This window comes from Rhineura floridana, chromosome 1, assembly GCF_030035675.1.
Source record: "Rhineura floridana isolate rRhiFlo1 chromosome 1, rRhiFlo1.hap2, whole genome shotgun sequence".
Lineage (NCBI taxonomy): Eukaryota > Metazoa > Chordata > Lepidosauria > Squamata > Rhineuridae > Rhineura > Rhineura floridana.
This window is the reverse complement of record NC_084480.1, coordinates 136,359,226-136,378,117: the sequence shown is the minus strand read 5'-3', so window position 1 is coordinate 136,378,117 and position 18,892 is coordinate 136,359,226. Positions and strand designations below refer to the sequence as shown.

The 18,892-nt window shown below is 43.3% G+C and overlaps 1 protein-coding gene across 2 annotated transcripts in view; it reads left to right on the top strand.

The window, feature by feature from the left end:
* Positions 1-2,852: 2,852 nt before the first annotated feature.
* Positions 2,853-18,892, top strand: part of TMEM38B (transmembrane protein 38B) — a 40,496-nt gene continuing 24,456 nt past the window's right edge. Inside the window, exons 1-2 of one of the 2 annotated variants that reach the window (XM_061633032.1) lie at positions 2,853-3,220; positions 16,920-17,076. In XM_061633032.1, the coding sequence (XP_061489016.1) occupies positions 3,109-3,220; positions 16,920-17,076 (269 nt within the window). In that variant the 5' untranslated portion in view covers positions 2,853-3,108. Of the gene's footprint in view, positions 3,221-11,494; positions 11,685-16,919; positions 17,077-18,892 lie in introns of those variants that run through there. The other variant, XM_061633043.1, reaches the window with a different exon arrangement.

The window sequence follows — 18,892 nt, the reverse complement described above, 5'->3', positions numbered from 1 at the left end:
GAGTTAAATAATGGAAGGGGGAAAAGGGAGAACCCCATTTGCCATTGCTTTGTACAGGAAAAGGCAATGTGATAATTATTGGCTGATCCTCCAAAGCCCAGTACAATGCAGAGCTCAAATAAATTATTAAAAGGATTTCATGCCATTTGATTTCATTATTTAAAGATGTGTTTGTGGCCTACAAAGTAGTCCTCTTCAGGTGATCAATATTCATGTTAATGTAACATGCGAGGCAGGATTATGGGGATGAGCCCCCTTTTGTCATCCCTTTAATTGTCCTCAACTTTGAGGACCAATCTTATAAAGCACAAGGCCTCCTTTACTGGGGGAGACTCACTGAGCATTAGAACTCTGGGAAATTAGTGCTCTAAAACGTGTGTGTGTGTGAGCCTCCACAAGTATAGGCGGTTCCCCAGTTTAGAAGACTGCCCTCCAGCTTCTGGAGGGCGGCAGACATGGGTGGTGGTAGAGCTATTCACTCTTCCACACAGCCCCCGCTCACAGGTTAAGTTAAACTGAATACTGAACACTCGAAGAGGGCTAGTGACAGCAGATTGGTCAAGAAGTGGAGGAAAGACAGAGGGAGGGTGCAGCTCAGTGACTGGAGGAACATGGCCCCCATCTTCCACCCACCTAAAAAACCTCAAGTTACTCACCTTAAGGTCTAGCAGTTCTACTGTCACCTGACGGCTCTCCTGTCACTTGCCAAATCCCATAATTCTATTGTAAAAACCCAACTTAATACCTGTAGACTGATCCACAGTAGATTAAGAGTGGTGCTGTCATAACCATGTCAGCCATTTTTTGTGTGTGTGTGCATGAGAGTTATTGTCTGCTGCTGCTGGGCAAACTTTGTAGTACATTTTCTTGAAAACTAATAGCTACAACAACTATTCTTGTTCTTGTGCTATTGAGTATGCAACGGATGCAATTATAGGGCTGATACTAAAATCTCCATTCTATGAGAAATCCCCTACCTAGTCTGAGAGGGGCAATTCATGCAAGCAGCTAGTTTGTGGAGTCTGAGAGCTGTATCAATCTGGGCTGAGTTTGGCAGGTGATAAAGTAGTCACGCTACCACTTCACCACAAGTCCAGTTCCAGTTTATAACAACCCCAATTTACCAAGCTGCTGAAAACCAGCTAAACATAACTTTGGAGCAATGTGATAAATGTAACTTCAGAGGCATGCATGTAGAAGAACCAATTCTTTGACATGAATCCACACTCAATTTTCTATTTTTGGAAATAAAATTGTTTCATTTTAGCAGAGCTTGGAAAAGTTACTTTTTTGAACTACAACTCCCATCAGCCCCAGCCAGCTATGCTGGCTGGGGCTGATGGGAGTTGTAGTTCAAAAAAAGTAACTTTTCCAAGCTCTGCATTTTAGTGTATACTAGAATCCATTTTTTCCTTGACTTTCACGTGCCTTAATATGATGGCTGCACAAACAATGGCTTGCTTTAACATCTGCTTTGAAGAATTATCCTATAGTACACTCAGTTGACACTATACCAATATGATCAAATCCCCAGTAAACCGTAGTCATTACCTATTCTTTTATGTTCCTGATTAAGGGTGCAATCAAACTGCTATTTATGCTGGGCTGAGGTGAGTTGGATATGGTGGACTGCTGGCTGAACTGGCTGGGTCTTGGCTCAGCTGGGCTATGCCAGGATAAACCCCTCATCCTGGCTGAGCTGCGGCTGAGCTCTGACCCAGCCAGCTCAATCAGATGTCTGCTGGGGAAGCCCAACCTGGTGTAAGGGGAGCTGATGGAAGCTGGCAGAAGGCCTGAAAAGGGGGCATTCCAAGGGCATGTTGGAAGAGGGGTCTGGAGGGGACTTACACGATATTCACGATCTGTTTGGCTCCCTCCCACAGTCCTCCATCGTGGCAGCTGGTACACCAGGAGAATGGGTGGTGGAAGGAAACATCTATTTTCTTTCCTTCTGCTGTCTTTCCCTCCAAGAGGCCTCCAAACAGCAGCTGGATGTGGCGGCCCCTTCTGCCACCTCCACCTAAGCCAGCGTCGCTCCCAGTGGCCTCCGATAAGTTGGCTTGCTCTGTAAATGTCTCCCCTTAATACGATGCTTGTGACTTCTGGACATTGGAACTTAGAAATTTGCCACAAGCACTCACTGACAATTTAGCCTCATCTAAGTTTGAAGGCTGAGACAAAAATGCTAGAACATTCTGAAGGGGGGATATTAACCACTTTCCCCTTATATAAGTGAACTACAATGCCTCAAAGGAAGTGAGCAGAAGGATCTTGATCTATCTCCCCTTCACAGGCAAAACAGTTAACACACACATTACAGTAACTATGTACAGTACTGTTTTGTTTTTAACTTTTTATATATTTTTAATCTTTATTTTTTATTAACTATAAGTCACTTTGAGTGAGCACGTGTGTAGAAAAGCGACTAACAACTAACCAACCAAAACTAGGCAGAATTCTAGCTGGGCCCAACATTTATCATTCTTTGTTTTCATTCTTCCCATCCCCATTACCTTCCTTTGCCATATTCACGCAGTTTTGAAGGGTGCTGAAACTTTAAACTTTGAAACCAGCAAAAAATGGGTTTACTACCCTGATCCTGTGCATGTTTTCTCAGAAGTAAATCCCACTAAGTTCAGTGCGATTTACTCCTACCTCGTAAACGTGGAAAGGATTCCCAAATGCGCTGTTTCTCCCCTTACAATGCAAGCCACTTAAGGGCCATGACAAGTCCTCTAAAAATCCTTCCTTGTGTTCCCGCCCACCGCGTGAGAGCCCAGCCAATCGTCTTTCAGTCGAATGCGACGTTAAAGAGGGGAGGAGCCAGGCCGTTTTTGGTCTGTAGCGTGTGACTGGTCTTTACGTTCCTTCCGTGTAGATGGCGGTTTGTACATAACAAAACTATGCACGGGATATAATTTAAGCCCTTCGCGCGTGCTGCCAGACGCTATGATGAACGGGCCTGAAAAAGAGGGGGCGGAGAGTCCTTTCTAACTCCGCCCCCCTAGCCGCGACTCGCTTGTTTGGCTTTTGCCCCCCCCCCCCGCCTTTCCCGGTTCTTTTTAATCTGTTGTCAAGGTCAGCGCATGCGCGACAAAAGCTGCCGCGATGGCGTCTCTCTTGGAGCAGGTGTCGCTGCGCTTCTCCCGCTTGACCATGTTCCCCTTCTTTGACCTGGCGCATTACGCGGTCTCCGTGATGTCGCTGAAGGAACAGCGGGGTGAGTGAGGTGTACAGGGAAGGCGTCGCAGGCAGAGCTTGTTATCGGCTCTAATGGACGTGTGGAGGGATAACAGTGCCTCTTCCTGAGCATGTGCAGAGTGAATTCCCTCAATATTGGTTGACCGCAATTAGTCCTCTACCATCAGGAAGAGAGAGTTCTGCCAGGGCTTGCTCACTCCCATGCCGCTTTGCTGTTTTAGTTGTATGTTGCATACCGAGAGCTTGTGCTGAAGGGTGGCTCGCCAGTTTTCTAAATAAACACAAACCTCTTTTTTCCCGTGTCCCCTTGTCGGGACAAACAGAAGTGAGCGTTTCTTTTGCACGGTACATAATGAGTTTTTGAAATTTGTTTGCCGTAAGGTTTGGTGAGAGGCGCTAGCTTTGCTGGATGCCTTTAAAGCAGGGCTTCTTAACCGGTGGGCTTTGGGGACCTGGGTACAATAAATCAATGTCCAATGCAATAAAATTTATTTATGAGGGTTCATGGCTTTCATCAGGTTCTCAAAAAAGGTTGAGAACCACCACTTTGAAGATAGTTGGATTAGGTCAATTCAGGAAGAAGAGGTCTATCAATGACTAGTAGGCTTGATGGCTATATGGAGCCATCATATTCAGAGCCAAGGTACAACTGAAGACCTGTTTCTGAAGAACAATTCTTGTCTTCATATTTGGCTTGTGGGCTTTCAGTAGGCGTCTGCTTGGCCACTGTGGAAGAGGGATGCTGGACTAGAAACACCTTTGGTCTCATCCAGCAGGCTCTTGTGCTAGGTTCTTGAAAGTAATAATAGTGCTTCTGAGCATATACCAAGTTACTCTTGTTCCCTGCACCAAGGATGGGAAAACCTGTGACCCTCCAAATGATGTTGGATATTGGGACTCCCAATCCTGGTCATCCCTGACCATTTGTCATACTGACTGGGGCTGATGGGGTTTTGGTCCAACATCTGGAGGGGCACCTGCTTGAAGAAGGATGCCTCATACACTTTGAGACTGTAATCAGCACATGTATTAAGGCAAGTGGCTGCTAGAGCTTAAATTTGTGACAGGGCTCAGATTGTTCTAGAAACTTTTATTTATTAAACATGAACAGGTTTTCAGGGCGGCTACAAAAGTTAAAAGTAAAACCAATGAAAACAATAACATTGAACAACAACATACAGAAGTTTTAAAAGCCTGGGAGAAAGGATCTTTGCCTGATGTTGAAATGACACAAATGCTAATGGCTTAGTGCTTGAGCATGGAAAGCAACGTGCAGAGTGAATTCAGAGTACATGCAGAGTAGATTTTACCACCGTTACATATCAACGATCCTCCATGGTGCAGAGTGGTAAGCAGCGGTAATGCAGCCGAAGCTCTGCTCACGGCCGGAGTTCGATTCCAGCGGAAGGAGGAAGTTGAATCTCCGGTAAAAGGGGTTGAGGTCCACTCAGCCTTCCATCCATCCGTGGTCGGTAAAATGAGTACCCGGCATATGCTGGGGGGTAAAGAAAGGCCGGGAAAGGAACTGGCAATCCCACCCCATATATACGGTCTGCCTAGTAAACGTCGCAAGACGCCACCCTAAGAGTCGGAAACAACTTGCACTATAAGTGTGGGGACACCTTTACCTTTACATATCAATGAAGGGATTACAGTGAAGGCTTTTATTTTATTATGCCATGTTTTCTACAGTGATGGAATTCCAGGTAGTACATGCAGAGTCCCTTAGTAATCTATTCAGGCACTGACCAGATCCAGATCTGTTTGGCTTCAGCAAGGTTGCTGCATTGTGTGGCTTCAGGCCATGAATTACTCTACGGCAGAAGTTATGAGATTCTATAGTGCTTGAACTCTCTGTTCAGAACTATATCCTGTGCTTGAAACAGCTGAATATGCCACGTACACCCTGATCTTCTCCTTACCCCATAAACCTTGTGATCCTGTATACAAGGTCCCTTTCCATGAGTCCCTGTGTTACTGCTTTTGTCTTTGGTAACTGTGCCACTATGCGTCTGTCCTTGCTTTTCTTCAGTACTTTTGGTACACCTCAACCCCAGACTGATTTATTTAGGCAGACAAAAGGACTTCTTCACACAAATCATCATTAACTTATGGAACGGACTTCTACAAAATGTGGTGATGGTTACGAGCTTAGACAAATTCATGAAAGATAGGTCTGTCAGCATTTATTAACCATGGTTGTTAAATGGGATTTCCATAATCCGAGGCAGTCCGTTCCAGTGGTGCCCAAACGTCTTTCCCCGTGAACCGCTTGAAAATTGCAGAGGGTCTTGGTGCACCACTAAATGATTTTTCCTGCCTGTTGTAGTATTGTAATGCACTGTGCTTGATGATGTATGTTTTTTAATTGTATTTTTATTGCTTCTTTTATTTCTTATGTATTGTGTTGTATTGCAATTCAAATTCCATAAATTCAAATTGTAATACAATATAAGAAATAAAAGAAGCAGCACAAATACAACTGAAAAATCACAGTGAATATTTAATACCATGGGTGTGCCGTCTCCCACTTTCAATCACAAATCCACAAACATGCCGTAGACCACCAGAATGAAGCTTGTGGGCCACTGGTGGTCTCTGGACCACAATGTATTATTTATTTTATTTACTAGTCACTTCATACCCAGTGGTCTCTAGGCAACTTACAGCACATTTTAAAAACATGCAATATAGAATGAATTCAATAACATACAATATATAAAATTTAAAACCAAAACAAAAAGGACTAAGAGAGCATGCCAAAGGCCTGAATGAAAAGGAAGGTCTTTGGCTGGCATCTAAAGATGGATAGAGAAGGCACCAGGCGTGCTTCCCTGGGGAGAGCATTCCACAGCCAAGGGGCCACCACTGAAAATGCCTGTTCTCGTGTTGCCACCCCCTGAGCTCTCATGGAGAAGGCACATGAAGAAGGGATTCAGCTGATGAACACAGGGTCTGGGTCAGTTCATATGAGGAGAAGCAGTCCTTGAGATATTGAGGTCCTGAGCCACATAAGGCTTTATAGGTCAAACCCAGCACTTTGAATAGAGTCCGGAAACTAATTGGTGGCCAGTGCAACCGTGCCAGAATTAGTGTTAGATGTGTGGACTGACCTACCCCAGTCACCAATCTAGCTGCCAAATTCTGCACTAGCTGGAGTTTCCAAACTGTCTTCAAAGTCAGCCTCACCTGTGACACATTGCAGTAGTCTGACCTAGAGGTTATGAGAGTGTAGACCACAGAAGTTAGGCTATCCCTGTCTAGATGTGGGCGCAGCTGGGCTAGCAGTTGAAGCTGGTGGAAGACTCTTCTGGGAACCTCTGGTCTATTCTGAGGATAAACTGGGTGTGAATATCATCTTTATGCTCTTTTTTTAATTACTAGAGGCCTCTTGCTATTAGAAACAGACTGTTGGATGTGATGTACTTTTGATCTGGCCGGGCAGGGCTGTTCCTATGTAGCATTCATTAGGAAACTTGTTTGTGGGATTTGTTATCCCATTTATTATGTAGGCAGTGTGGCCACTAATGTCTCCTTTTGCAAAGTTGCACGGTAACTTCTAATGGCAATAGTGAACTTGTTCACAGATGGATTGGGGAATGAGTGACAGGTCTATCCATTGTTTGTATGATGTGGACAGTTTAGACATGTGTCTCTTTCATTTTATTTAAAGCTGCTCATTATTGGAAAAGGAAATCAGAAATCCTTGGGTAGAAAAAGCTCATGTTTATTAAAGAATCTTGCACTGATCCTTGCTGTTGGCCCTCAACACTTTTGAAATTATAGGGGATAGTTAACTGGTCATTCCTATATTTCATCTAAACCCAGTTTTTGCTTCATTAAAATTGTTGGCCATACCTGTTTTAGGCTGATCTCACCTTCTGCCCCCACCCACCTGTTAGTAAAGCCTTTAGTTGACCCTCTGTTCCTTGCCACAATGGACTGAAGCCCAAGCACAGTTATAAGATCAGGCTGACAGTATTTAGGGAGTTGGAAGTTCTGCCATGTCCTAACCTGAAAACATGGTAAGAATTTGTGGGGGTGGCAAAAGTAGGGACATGCCTGCAAGCGGTGACATCAGTATAGGCGTAAAGTTGTAAAGCAAGGGTCATATCATTGCTACATTTTTCCTGCAGCTTACTGATTTTTTTAAAAAGACATTCTTAGAGTATTTAGTAACAGTACACAGAAAGTGTTTGGTATGGAATTCTAAAATATATTTAGGCCAGGCTGAAGATCGGGGTGGGGGAAGCTTCTTCAGCTCTGCCCAATGGTTTGGACGTAAAGGGATTTTTGACTTTGAACAGCAAACTGTCATATTGTATCATCACAGACTACTTTTGAAAATGCACTCGGTTTCAAAAGTGGTTTTCCATATGGCATGGCAAGAATCACAAGCCCAGCAAAGCTGTCTTGGGCATACAATGGTAGTTTTATTGTTCTTTGGATTCCAGGCATTTTCAAACCTGCTAGTGAAGTTTTTGATAACTATTGTTACTATTTTATATGTTGTCTGTCGTTGTGGTTTTATGGTGCTGTATTGTTGTGTTCTTAATTCATTGTAAAACCCCTCTAGAATTGAGAAAAGGAGGATGGTATATAATAAATCTAGATCCTGGACCTTGAAATAATAAAGCTTCATACTCTTTCCTTATGTTGCTAGGGGATAATTCTGATGTTCTTCAAGCTTCTTCTGAGTTTGTGTAATTTTAATAAATCCGGGTATTTTATTGGGGTTTATTTTGTGTCTTTAGGGTGCTTTTTTGTATTGAGGTTTTATTTGGTTATAAGCTATTATGGGTGGAAATGTGGGCTATACATTTAATGAATCTCTTTGACTAGCACTTGTGAACAAGGTGGACAAATGGTAAAAGGAAGCTTCTTATGTGGTGGGGGCGGGGGAGAAAAAGAGAAATGAACAGGTGGATGTTGGAAGCAGTGATGTGCTTAATTCATTCCCTGCCCACCATTTCTCAAGTCCAAATTGCCTTCTATGCGACTTTACCTCAATGGTGGTGGAAATGTACCGCATTTACCTGTATTTTGCGGGAGCGGAGCTGCTATAGGCAATTTTCAGTGGGGAAATGATGCATGTGCGGCACATGCAGACTTACCTGCTCCTTTTCTGCTCAAAATTACCCCAGCTGCTTTTTTTCTCCTTTTAAAAACCCCCACCCCCACCCCAGAGTTGTGTGTGACATGTAGTTGGCCCCTTTGCAACCTTATCTTCACCACTTATTCAGCATATGTGAAAATTACTTGGCGCTGGCTAGAGCACACTCTGCATGCCTTCAAGATGCCTCATCATTGTTAGGGTAAACCTAAATGACAAGACAGGGTTCAAACTGATGCTACAAAACACTAAATATAGTTCATCCTTCCACCCACAATATAAATGCCAACTCCAGTGGCAAGTCATTGAAGCAGCAAACCTTAGTCCTGTGTCAGCATAGTAACAAAATACCAATATTATAATCATTAACTTGAATTTTTGAACCCACAAATAATTTGCAGTGTCACTTTCCTCTGCAGAAAAACAAACTGATGCCTCAGAGACGCCAGGGACATAGTTACAGCACATCTTATACTGGCTTCAGTATGTAGTAACTCCCCACCAAAGAATTATAGGAGTCAAATTTTGAGTGCAGGGCTGGCATCAGCACCTGATGGGCCCTTGCCATGGTACTAATGATGCCCCCCCATCAGGGTAGGGCCTAGCCCTTTTGTGGTAGCCATTGCAGGCCCATACCACCCAATTTTTTGCCCCTTATTTTTTTTGCCCCTATATTTATTACAGAAAAAAATCTCCCCCCTTCCTTGAACTGAACTTTTAGACTGGCTATGGGCTTGTTACCTTAGCGGTGGCTACCACTGCTGTTTGGGTGGCAGTTCCACACTCTACCAGATCCCTGGACATGCTTTAGTGGTAGATGGGTGGCACAGCACTTTTGAATGGGAGTTAAGCTTGGTTCTGATCTGTGGTGGCAGTCCTCTATCATAAATTACTCAAAATGCATTGCCCGGCCCATGTATCAATATAATATGGGTAGGACAACATAAATCTATAGATTTCATAGAAGTCAATAAATTTCATAGATGGGCTGGGAAATTACATTTTGGATCAACTTAAATTGGTGATGGCCACTGCAGATGGGAGCAGAGCGTGACTCCAGTTGAAAAGTAGCACTACTCCCTGGTGGGGAGGATGCAGCCAGTCAGACTTGTGAAGGGCTTTTCCAAGCTCCTGGTACCTTCAGCTGATGGCTAGTGCCAGGGCCTGTTTGAGTGAGCTGAGAACTCTGTTTATAGAACACCACTGCCCAGTTTCAGGATGAGTTTGCTGATTCTGTTATGGTCAGCTGCATATTGAAGATGGAGGCACTTTCTGTTAAGTTTTCAGTAATGTGATAGATGCAAACAGAACTGTATATCTCTGTTCTGTTAACTTTTCCTATTTATTTATTATTATTTGTTTATTAGAGTTATATCTCTCCGTTCCTCCCAGTAGGAGCCCAGGGTGGCAAGTATGCGTGTATAAATGCATAGTGTTATGAGTATGGGGGTTGGAATGGATGATTCCTGTGGGTCCCCTTCCAACCTCTGATTTGGAATCCTGTGCCTTGGAATGAGGAACTCACTCTGCTGGTCAGATGAGTCTCTTTTGTTAAGCTAATAGAGTGGCCAGGTAGGATAATGGGTCTATCAGTTGCCCAGCAATTGGTGAATGGGCCAGGAAGACCCTTTTGTTATTGAAACTCTTCAGGAGAGCATTCTCCCACCCCACCCCCCGGCTGCTAGGAGAGGCTTGTGTTTTTGAGTTGTGAGGAAGAATTGCTGGGGACTGGAGGCAGACAGAGAGGCTGGCTCTCTGCACCATGGCATTTGGGGTGCCTCCTGTAACACTGATGGGAAAACTGGATATTGGACTGCTGATGCCTTGAACCCCTCCATCCTAAGCTCAGGTTGGAATGTGTGTAAATAAACAAACTATATTTCATAAAGACACCACAGTCTCCGCTGACCTTCTTCCCAAAGGAAGCCAAACCCTGGATGAGCGCAGAGACCCCTGAAATCTCACTGCTCGGAGATTGGGGAGGCACGCAACAATATAATCCTAGTGTATGTGTATACATTTATCGAAAGGAAAAAAATATTCTGTAGTTATGAATGCTGTTGCGTTGTACTACTGATAATCTGTGGAAGTGGTATAGCTTGAAAAATAAGGGACTTCATTGTGGTGCAGCAGGTAGGGTGTTGGTCTTGGAATATGCTATCTTGTTTCTGCTGCGGAGACATAGCAAGTGGTAGTGGTTACATGTTAAGCAGTAGTTATGTTTGCGGTGGGCAAAGCAGTGTTACATTGGTCAAACACCTGTGTATTTATGTTGGGGAGATGCAGCCTAGTAACGGCTTCAAGATGTGGAAGCAGGTGTCGCATTTCATGGGTTTGCTATGGGAAACAGCAGAGTAACTTGTACATGCCTGTAGCAAATATGATTGCCAGGTCAAATGTGCAGTCTTCAGTTTCACTTCTCCATGTGTTGAAAGAGAAATAATAATGAGCTACTTGACAGCAATTAAACCCCAAAGTGTAAAGGATACTTCCTGTTTTAAAATGCAGTGATAGATAGTAGTGACCAGTTTGACCTGTAACCAAATGTTGTGGTGTGGACTGCTGCTGCTCTTTCCTCCTCCCTCCCCCACTCAAAAAAAAAGGCTGACCAGCTTTTGTGACCATTGAGCATGCTAATTCCTTCCTGGAGTCCTCACAGTATAGTTTTTTTCCTCTAAAGGGTTTTCTGAGCCCTCACCCAGAGTTTTTTTTAAAGGTTTCTTTTTGTACTTGTGCAGACTTTGGATTTTCACCTAGCCTGTAGAAACCTCCCTTTTGTAAATGGGTGGTAGTGTTTTAGCTGTATAAGCAATGGCACTCATAGCCTGAACATTGGTGTTGGGCTGTATCAAAGCGTTTCCATTAGCCACACTCAGAGGGGGAACAGGTTGAATTGCCTTTCAGTTGTAAAATCTTGTTGAAGCCAATTTTTTAAAAAAACGCACTCAAGCAGCTCCCACCGGGTTCTACAGGTTCTAAAAAGGGGTGGGTTTGAGTAGCATCATGTGTCCTGGTTTTCAGAAGAGAGAGGTGGAGATGCACTGGTGCTGAACAGTGAGTGTGTTCCTACCGAAGGAATGACAGAAGTTAGTTGACAGACTTGTAGTACTGGAATCCATTTCAGATGCGGCTTTCTCTCTTCTTTCATCTAGCACTTTGGTTTTTGAACTGCTGGTCCTATAAACCTCTGGGGTATATTCTGCAGTGCTTGAAGTTATCATCAAAAGAACTCGAGGTCTCCGAACAGGGAGCTGGATATTGACAGAATATCATTGCTGTGTGCTGAACTCCTATATGGACCATCAACTGTGGCCATGACAGTATTTGTGCAAACATGTCTTGTGTGCTGAGCCTTTGAAGCAAGAGAAAGGTGAGAGATATAGGCAAGAGCAGCCCTGTTGGATCAGACCAATTCCAGGTAGTCAAGCATCTGGTTTTCAACAGGGGCCAGCCAAATGCTGCTGGGAGACCTCCGAGCAGGGCATGAAAGTGAGACCCTGACCCAGCGCACTTGGCGTTCAGAGGTACACTGTGATTAAACCTGGAGCCTTCATTTGGATGTTGTTGACAGACTTACCCACTCTGAATTTCCCTAATCCCCTTTGGCCAAAAGGGCAGGCAAGCAACAAGCATCACGGGAAGGAAGCAAACTTGTGGAGAGGGCCAAAAGATGGAGTTAAGCAGGCAGCCAGAGGGGAAAAGGAAACCAGTAATCACGGGTGGTTGGGGCCCAGGGAGAGGAGCTCCAATTACAAAATATAAGCCAGTGAGCCACACTGAAGGGGGAGTTTATATGGAAGGGAGAATTTGTAGGGAAGGTTAGAGAGGAAGCAAAGGAGGGTGATTGACTCCAACTCCTATCATCCCTGATCATGAGACGACAAGGTTCACTAGAAAAGGCAATAATGCTGGGAAAAACAGAAGGGAGTAGAAAAAGAGGCAGGCCAAACAAGAGATGGATTGACTCCATAAAGGAAGCCACAGACCTGAACTTACAAGATCTGAACAGGGTGGTTCATGACAGATGCTCTTGGAGGTCGCTGATTCATAGGGTTGCCATAAGCCGTAATTGACCTGAAGGCACATAACAAACAACAACAATCACTGTAAAAGCCACCAGAAGCTGAGGAGGGCTGAGGCATGGGCCAGCCTGGCAAGACTTCCCAACTGGAAGTGGCAGGCCTCCAATGTCCTGTAGACTCCCAGAAGCAGAAGTTGCTGGAAGCCCATAAGGATGAGCTCTTGATCCCTTTGGCTTAGGATCATAGAATACTAGAGTTGGAAGGGGCCTGTAAGGCCATTGAGCCCAACCCCCCTGCTCAATGCAGGAATCCAACTTAAAGCATACCCAACAGGTGGCTGTCCACCTGCCTCTTGAAAGTCTTCCGTGTTGGAGACCCCACCACCTCCCTAGGTTTGATGGTGCAGCAGTACTTTTAACCGTGAGCTGAGCATAGGAGTAGCAGTAGTTTAGGATGAAGTTATCAGTGCTGCTTACACCTGTATAATTGTGGACAATAAAGTAACATTCTGGAAGTCTTGTGTTTCCTGACCTCTCTGGGAAGGCGAGATATTTCCTTGCTAGTGTTCTTGCTTGGAAAGAACAGGTGCAATTGATCAGTCCTTGTCTCTTAGCGGTGGGGTAGTCCAGAGTATCCTTCTCCTTGGGTATCAAAACATCTTTCTGAATGTCTCAGGTTTTTTTTAGTGGAAATCAAACTTATGAAATGTGTGCCTGACTTCTGACCTTCTCACAAATCTTTGTGAATATATCCTTGTGATATAGGACATTTGGACTTGATGTTCTTGTGCTCCTGACTTGTAATTAGGTAAAACTGATAGTTCATCCACATAATTATCTCTCTTGTCAAGCACACAATTAAGCTTAATTAAGTGCACCTTTAATGCTAGAGAGACGGTTGATGGGTTACATGTGAATTGAGCAGCGATCCTGTAATCTGAGCACTAACATTAGTGCCATGCAGTACAGATACTAATGCCTAAAGATTTATATTTGGATATTGCTGATACATACACAGTGTTTAAATTGGCTTTTAAAAAAAGTATTCTCAGAATTAAATTGCATATGCACCTACAGATATAACTGGATCCTTTTTTTGCAGATTATATTTGACTTTCACTTTTTTTAGTATGAATTAAAGGCAGTTAAAAGGAAATTAAAGGCCATTAGTGGCTTCTTAGGTTAGGATTGGGGAGGGTAGCTATGAGAGAACTAGGAAAGGTCCTCAAATGCAAAGATGTATCGCTGAACACCAAAGTCAGGATCATTCAGACCATGGTATTCCTGTTCTCTATGTATGGATGTGAAAGTTGGACAGTGAAAAAAGTGGATAAGAGAAAAATCAATTTATTTGAAATGTGGTGGTGGAGGAGAGCTTTGCAGGTACCATGGACCCCGAAAAAGACAAATAATTGGGTGTTAGAAGAAATTAAACCAGAACTATCATTAGAAGCTAAAATGATGAAACTAAGGTTATCGTACTTTGGACACATAATGAGAAGACATGATTGACTAGAAAAGACAATAATGCTGGGGAAAACAGAAGGGAGTAGAAAAAGAGGAAGGCCAAACAAGAGATGGATTGACTCCATAAAGGAAGCCACAGACCTGAACTTACAAGATCTGAACAGGGCGGTTCACGACAGATGCTATTGGAGGTCACTGATTGATAGGGTTGCCATAAGTCGAAATTGACTTGAAGGCACATAATGCACACAGTGGCTTCTTAGAATAACTTGTGGATTACTAAAATCAAATTATCTGATAATTGCTGTTTTCTCCTGTTAAACTTGGTTTCACACTCAGATTTTAACTTCCTTCCTTCCTTGTTTGCATACTCTTGGGAGGAAAACAAGATTTTCTTAATTTTCAAATAAGATTATGTTTGTGGTAGTAGCCTTTCTTGGAGAGAACTATAGCTCTGGTGGTGGCCCTTTTAAATGAAACCTTGTATGTGTTGTAGTGTGATGATAGTTTCATTCAGTGCTGTGCACTGAACGTTTAATTTTAACCTGGCCCATTCTAAATGACTCTCCTTTTTCCAAATTCAGTAAGACCCGGTAATTTTTGAGGAGTCTTCATACTTGGCACAATATTTGTCACGCCCAGTAAGTGCATCTTGAATGTAAACTGTTCAAACCAAGACGAGAATATTTTGTACTAGTCCACTGCAGAGACCCTCAGTGTAAGTCATTTGTGGCTTAAGGAGTGGTGGTGGATGCCAAACCTTTTCTACCTTGTGGTCTGGGGTTGGTTTTTCATGCCACAAGCAACCAGGCGAGAGGATGCTTAGAGGGTTGGCTTGGACCCCAATTCATAAGTCAGTGAAGGGGAAATAACTAAATGAAATCAATGGGAGTGGCAGCATAATCCTAAGCATGTTTACTCAGAAGTAAGTACTAAGTTCAGTGTGATTTACAGAGCAATCCAACTCAGGGGAAGCTGGCATAAGTTGTGTTGGAGCAAGAGAAACTGGAGTAAAGGTATGCCTCATCCAGTTGCCATTCAGGAGCCTTTGGGTTGGCTCAGCCAGGAGCTGCATGCAGGGACTAGGAAGTAAACGTCTGCTCTCCCAAAAACCCATGCTGAGGAGTAAGCCCTCTTCATTGACTTCTATTGCAATTATTTTCTTAGACTGACTTTTCCCCCAGCATAACTTTTGCCTGGATTGGAACCTGCAGGAGGGCTCCAAAGTTGGATGTGGCCTAAGTCACCTCACCTTGGCCCCTATCCTGACACACCCCAACACACCCCTTTTTCAGGTCATACGCCGGGACCACTTGTGCCGGACTTGGCTAAGCCGGCTGGGTCCTGGCTGAGCCAGGCCGAGGGACTTATGCCGGCCTAGCCGGGCTGAGCCAGGACCAGATGGAGATCCTACACATCCAACTCCCCTCAGCAAAGGCGCAAATGCAAGATGGATTGCGCCCTTACTCTCTCAAATTGTGTTTGGGATTGTTTATTCTGTATACTTTAGCTGCAGTTGGGCTGTGGATTTATTGGCTTGGACCCAAAGGTGCCCTGAGTGAGTGGAAAGACGCTTTTGCTTGTGCAAGGCACCCCCACCAAATCCTTATTTCCCTGTCCTGCTTCAGCTGCCTGTGCTGCAGCCACTGTCACTTGACCCTCAGCAGCAGCCTTCCGAGGGTGCAGGGGCTGTAATGTTGGGGGAGGGGAGCAAGAAAACCCCCCTGAAGCTTGAGCAGAATTCCACTAACACTTCTCTTGAGCCATGAGGTGCTGGTGGGTCCCAAGCAGTCTCAAGAAATCCCTTGTAGTCTGGAATGGGACTCTTATAATAATAATAATAATGATAATGATGATGATGATGATGATGATCATGCAAAATAGAAGAAAGCTCTTTAAAAAAAAATTGAATATGTTCTGGTTCTGGTTGATGTAGCGCTCTCATGTGATTCGCACAGCCAAGAAATGCCAAAATGGGTTTTAAGCGTTGTTTGTGAAAACAGCATATCAAGGGCGACAGCTACCATTAGTCATCCACAGAGGAGATGACTGCTTTCACGTCAAAGGCTATTTATTTCAGTAGGTCTGCTCTGAGAATAATTAATGCTGGGTCTGCCAAAGGGTTTGAAATGGCATCAAGAGTTTGTCCTGTCCTTAAGTTTCATGATCTTTTTTGTTTCAATTTGTTGTGAGGAAAATGGGAAGAAAAGTCAAGTTGGACTTTTATTCCCTAGTCATCCAGACAATGTAACAATGGAAGTCAGTGTAACATCTATCATAATTGCTTGGCCTTTCTTTATAAACTCTTTTCTTATAACCTTGAAAGTGTGTGTTTGTATACCTGCCTAGGAGAGCACTTCTTGCATCTGACAAACTGGTCTCCGGTCCTTGAAAGCGTATGCCACACTTTGTTACTAGTCTTTAAAGTGCTACAGGACTTGGATTTTACTATCACAGCTACCCTCTGGAATTTGTCAATCTACAAATATTCCTGTTGTCTTAATATCTTGCTGTTGCACTGTAATGTCAGTACTTTAGTTGTGCACTGTCTTCTGAGAGGAATGGCAACAGGACAATATGCACGTTCCAAAAACTGAGACTGATGAAGGCTTCTAAAGGTGCAATATTAAAGGTGCAACACTAAAGAAGGTGCTATGTTAAAGATACTACACCCCTTCCGCTGAAAGATTCCTGTTTGTTTTTATTGTGAAACTTTAATAGGACTTGGGAAAATTTAAAGAATGAGCAGCTCTAGGAACAGCTTTTGTAGTTGCTCTCCATGAACGCCGATTTTGGTGTAAGGCGTAATTGGGTGAAATACTTCCCATTTCCACAGTGAATTTTGAGAGTTCAGAAGACTGTGGAGAAATCCACCAGCTAGTTTCCTTCCAGGAAGCTTTGACATGAACTGAAGAGTTGCTTGAGGTTCTGTGCAAGACAGAGTTCTCCCCCTTGTTTTCTACGATACTTTACAATACAATTATGCCTGCGCAACTGCTTCTAAGTAAATTAAAGAGTTGTGTGTTGATCGGGGACTGCCTTCAGGTTTTTGTAGAGATTAAAGGCAAGACGTTTGAACTCTTTATTAACTGCTGTTTGTCTTTTGTACTGTTTCAGGAGCAGCTGAAGTATCTTACCGCAGCCCAATTGCATGTTGGTTTAGCGCTATGCTGTACTGTTTTGGTGGGTCCATGTTATCTTCGCTGATGCTTGCGGAGCCTCCAGTTGCATTTCTTGCCAACACCACAAGTGTCCTCCTTGCCTCCTCTGTCTGGTAAGCAGCTTTACAATGAAGTATATTGCCTAAAACTGAAGCTGTGCTCATCGTTTTGAAATGCAGCTTTCAGTCGCATGAATTGAAGTATTTAGGGCTGTTGTCTGATTAAAGGAGTCTAGGACAATTAATTGTTTGTGCAAATTTAATCTATTAAAATTTAAAAAGGCATATCAAGATTTTTTTGTGTGCCTGAGAGAAAAATGCCACTTCTAATTGGGTGCCTGCTATCAGTGGTTTTGTATTTTAAAATATATATGCTTTTCAATACAAGGGGCTGTCTGGGCAGAAAAAAGCTTTTATTTAATTTAACCAATTAATAAAACATTGCACCTGTAATTGCGGTGCAACACTTAGTTAATTTATAACTTTAGAAACCATGCAAATGCTAAAAATTGGGTGCTTATGTAGGCATGCGTAAAAAATGAAACCGTCAACTCACTATGCAATGACAGTGAAAAGGGTAAATTCCAGGTGAGGGACAATTAGGAAAGAAACTGAAAACAAGATGCCCAATATCATAATGCTTTGGTATTAATCCATGATGTAGCCTTATTTGGAATAGTGTGCCATCAGCCACCACTCCCTGTAAGCATAATCCCTGACCTTCCCCATGTTGAGCAGGAAGCTTTTACACTTGTTTTCTTCTCCTCCTCCATCCTATTCCCTCCTTCCTGCCCCTTCCCTCCTCCCCTTCCCTCCTCACTTCCTCCTCCATGGTCAGTTCTACATATCCTATGCATGATTGCATGGGAGTAAATGCCAATGAACTCAATAAACATGCAATGATCAGATCTGCCTTTCGCCCCCTTTCCCCTCCTTGTCCATCCTTCCTGCTCCTCCGTGGTCAGTGTCACCTTTTCTAAGCATGATTGCATGGGAGTAAATCCCACTGAACTCATGCTCAGAGATACCAAATTCTTCCGAGCTACACAGAAAGTGGATTGGACTGTGAAAGACCAACCCAAATGGTGTTTGCATTTTGACCAATTTGTAGGGCAGTACAATGTCTCAGAGAGGAGGTCAGGTCTCCTGCTCCCCTGGTGCATTCGCTATAGCTGCCCAATTTCCCCACTTTTAAAAGTTCGATAGAAAAATCTCTTGGCTATAGGTATGTTCTTAAACCACAAGGGTTTTTTGCCTATTGGTGGATGAAATAGTTGGCCGTAACCTCAACAGAGAAGCAAACTTGGGATTCAAGCCCATGTGTTTACAGTCGCCCAGACTTGCTTTAGAGTGCAAAAATCTGAAATTATAAAATGCATTCCAAGCCATGGCTTGATAAGCTATTACTTGACGTAGAAAGAAGCTGCAGCAAGATATAGTCGAAACTACTTCTGTGCATGCAGGGACTTCTGTACTGTTTTGAGACTTAAATCATGTCTTATTGTTGCAAACAGCCAAAATAAACTTCAATAATTACTCCATTTATTCAAAATTAAGATGAAGGAAAAATTAAATTTGTTGTCTTCTTGCCATTCTTGATAAGATAAGCTTGATTGCAGATTCATGCACTGTAATCTCTACTTTAAGATGTATATGTATTAGAATAAAGCAACACTTTCCCTAAAGAGTATAAGGGTTTTTCCCCCCCACAAGTTTTCGCTTCCTGGTCTGCCTGGTTGGTGTACTTGGGATGCAAAAATACTGACTCTGCACTACATACATGATAAACATGTGTTTTTCTTACACATAGATTATATCTATGTAGGAAAAGTGTAATGTGTGAAGTAGCTCTCATTTTGAAATTATGCATTAGTGATTGGACCTGTAGTCTCAATCCAGATCCCACTGACATTAATGAGACTGGCTGTTA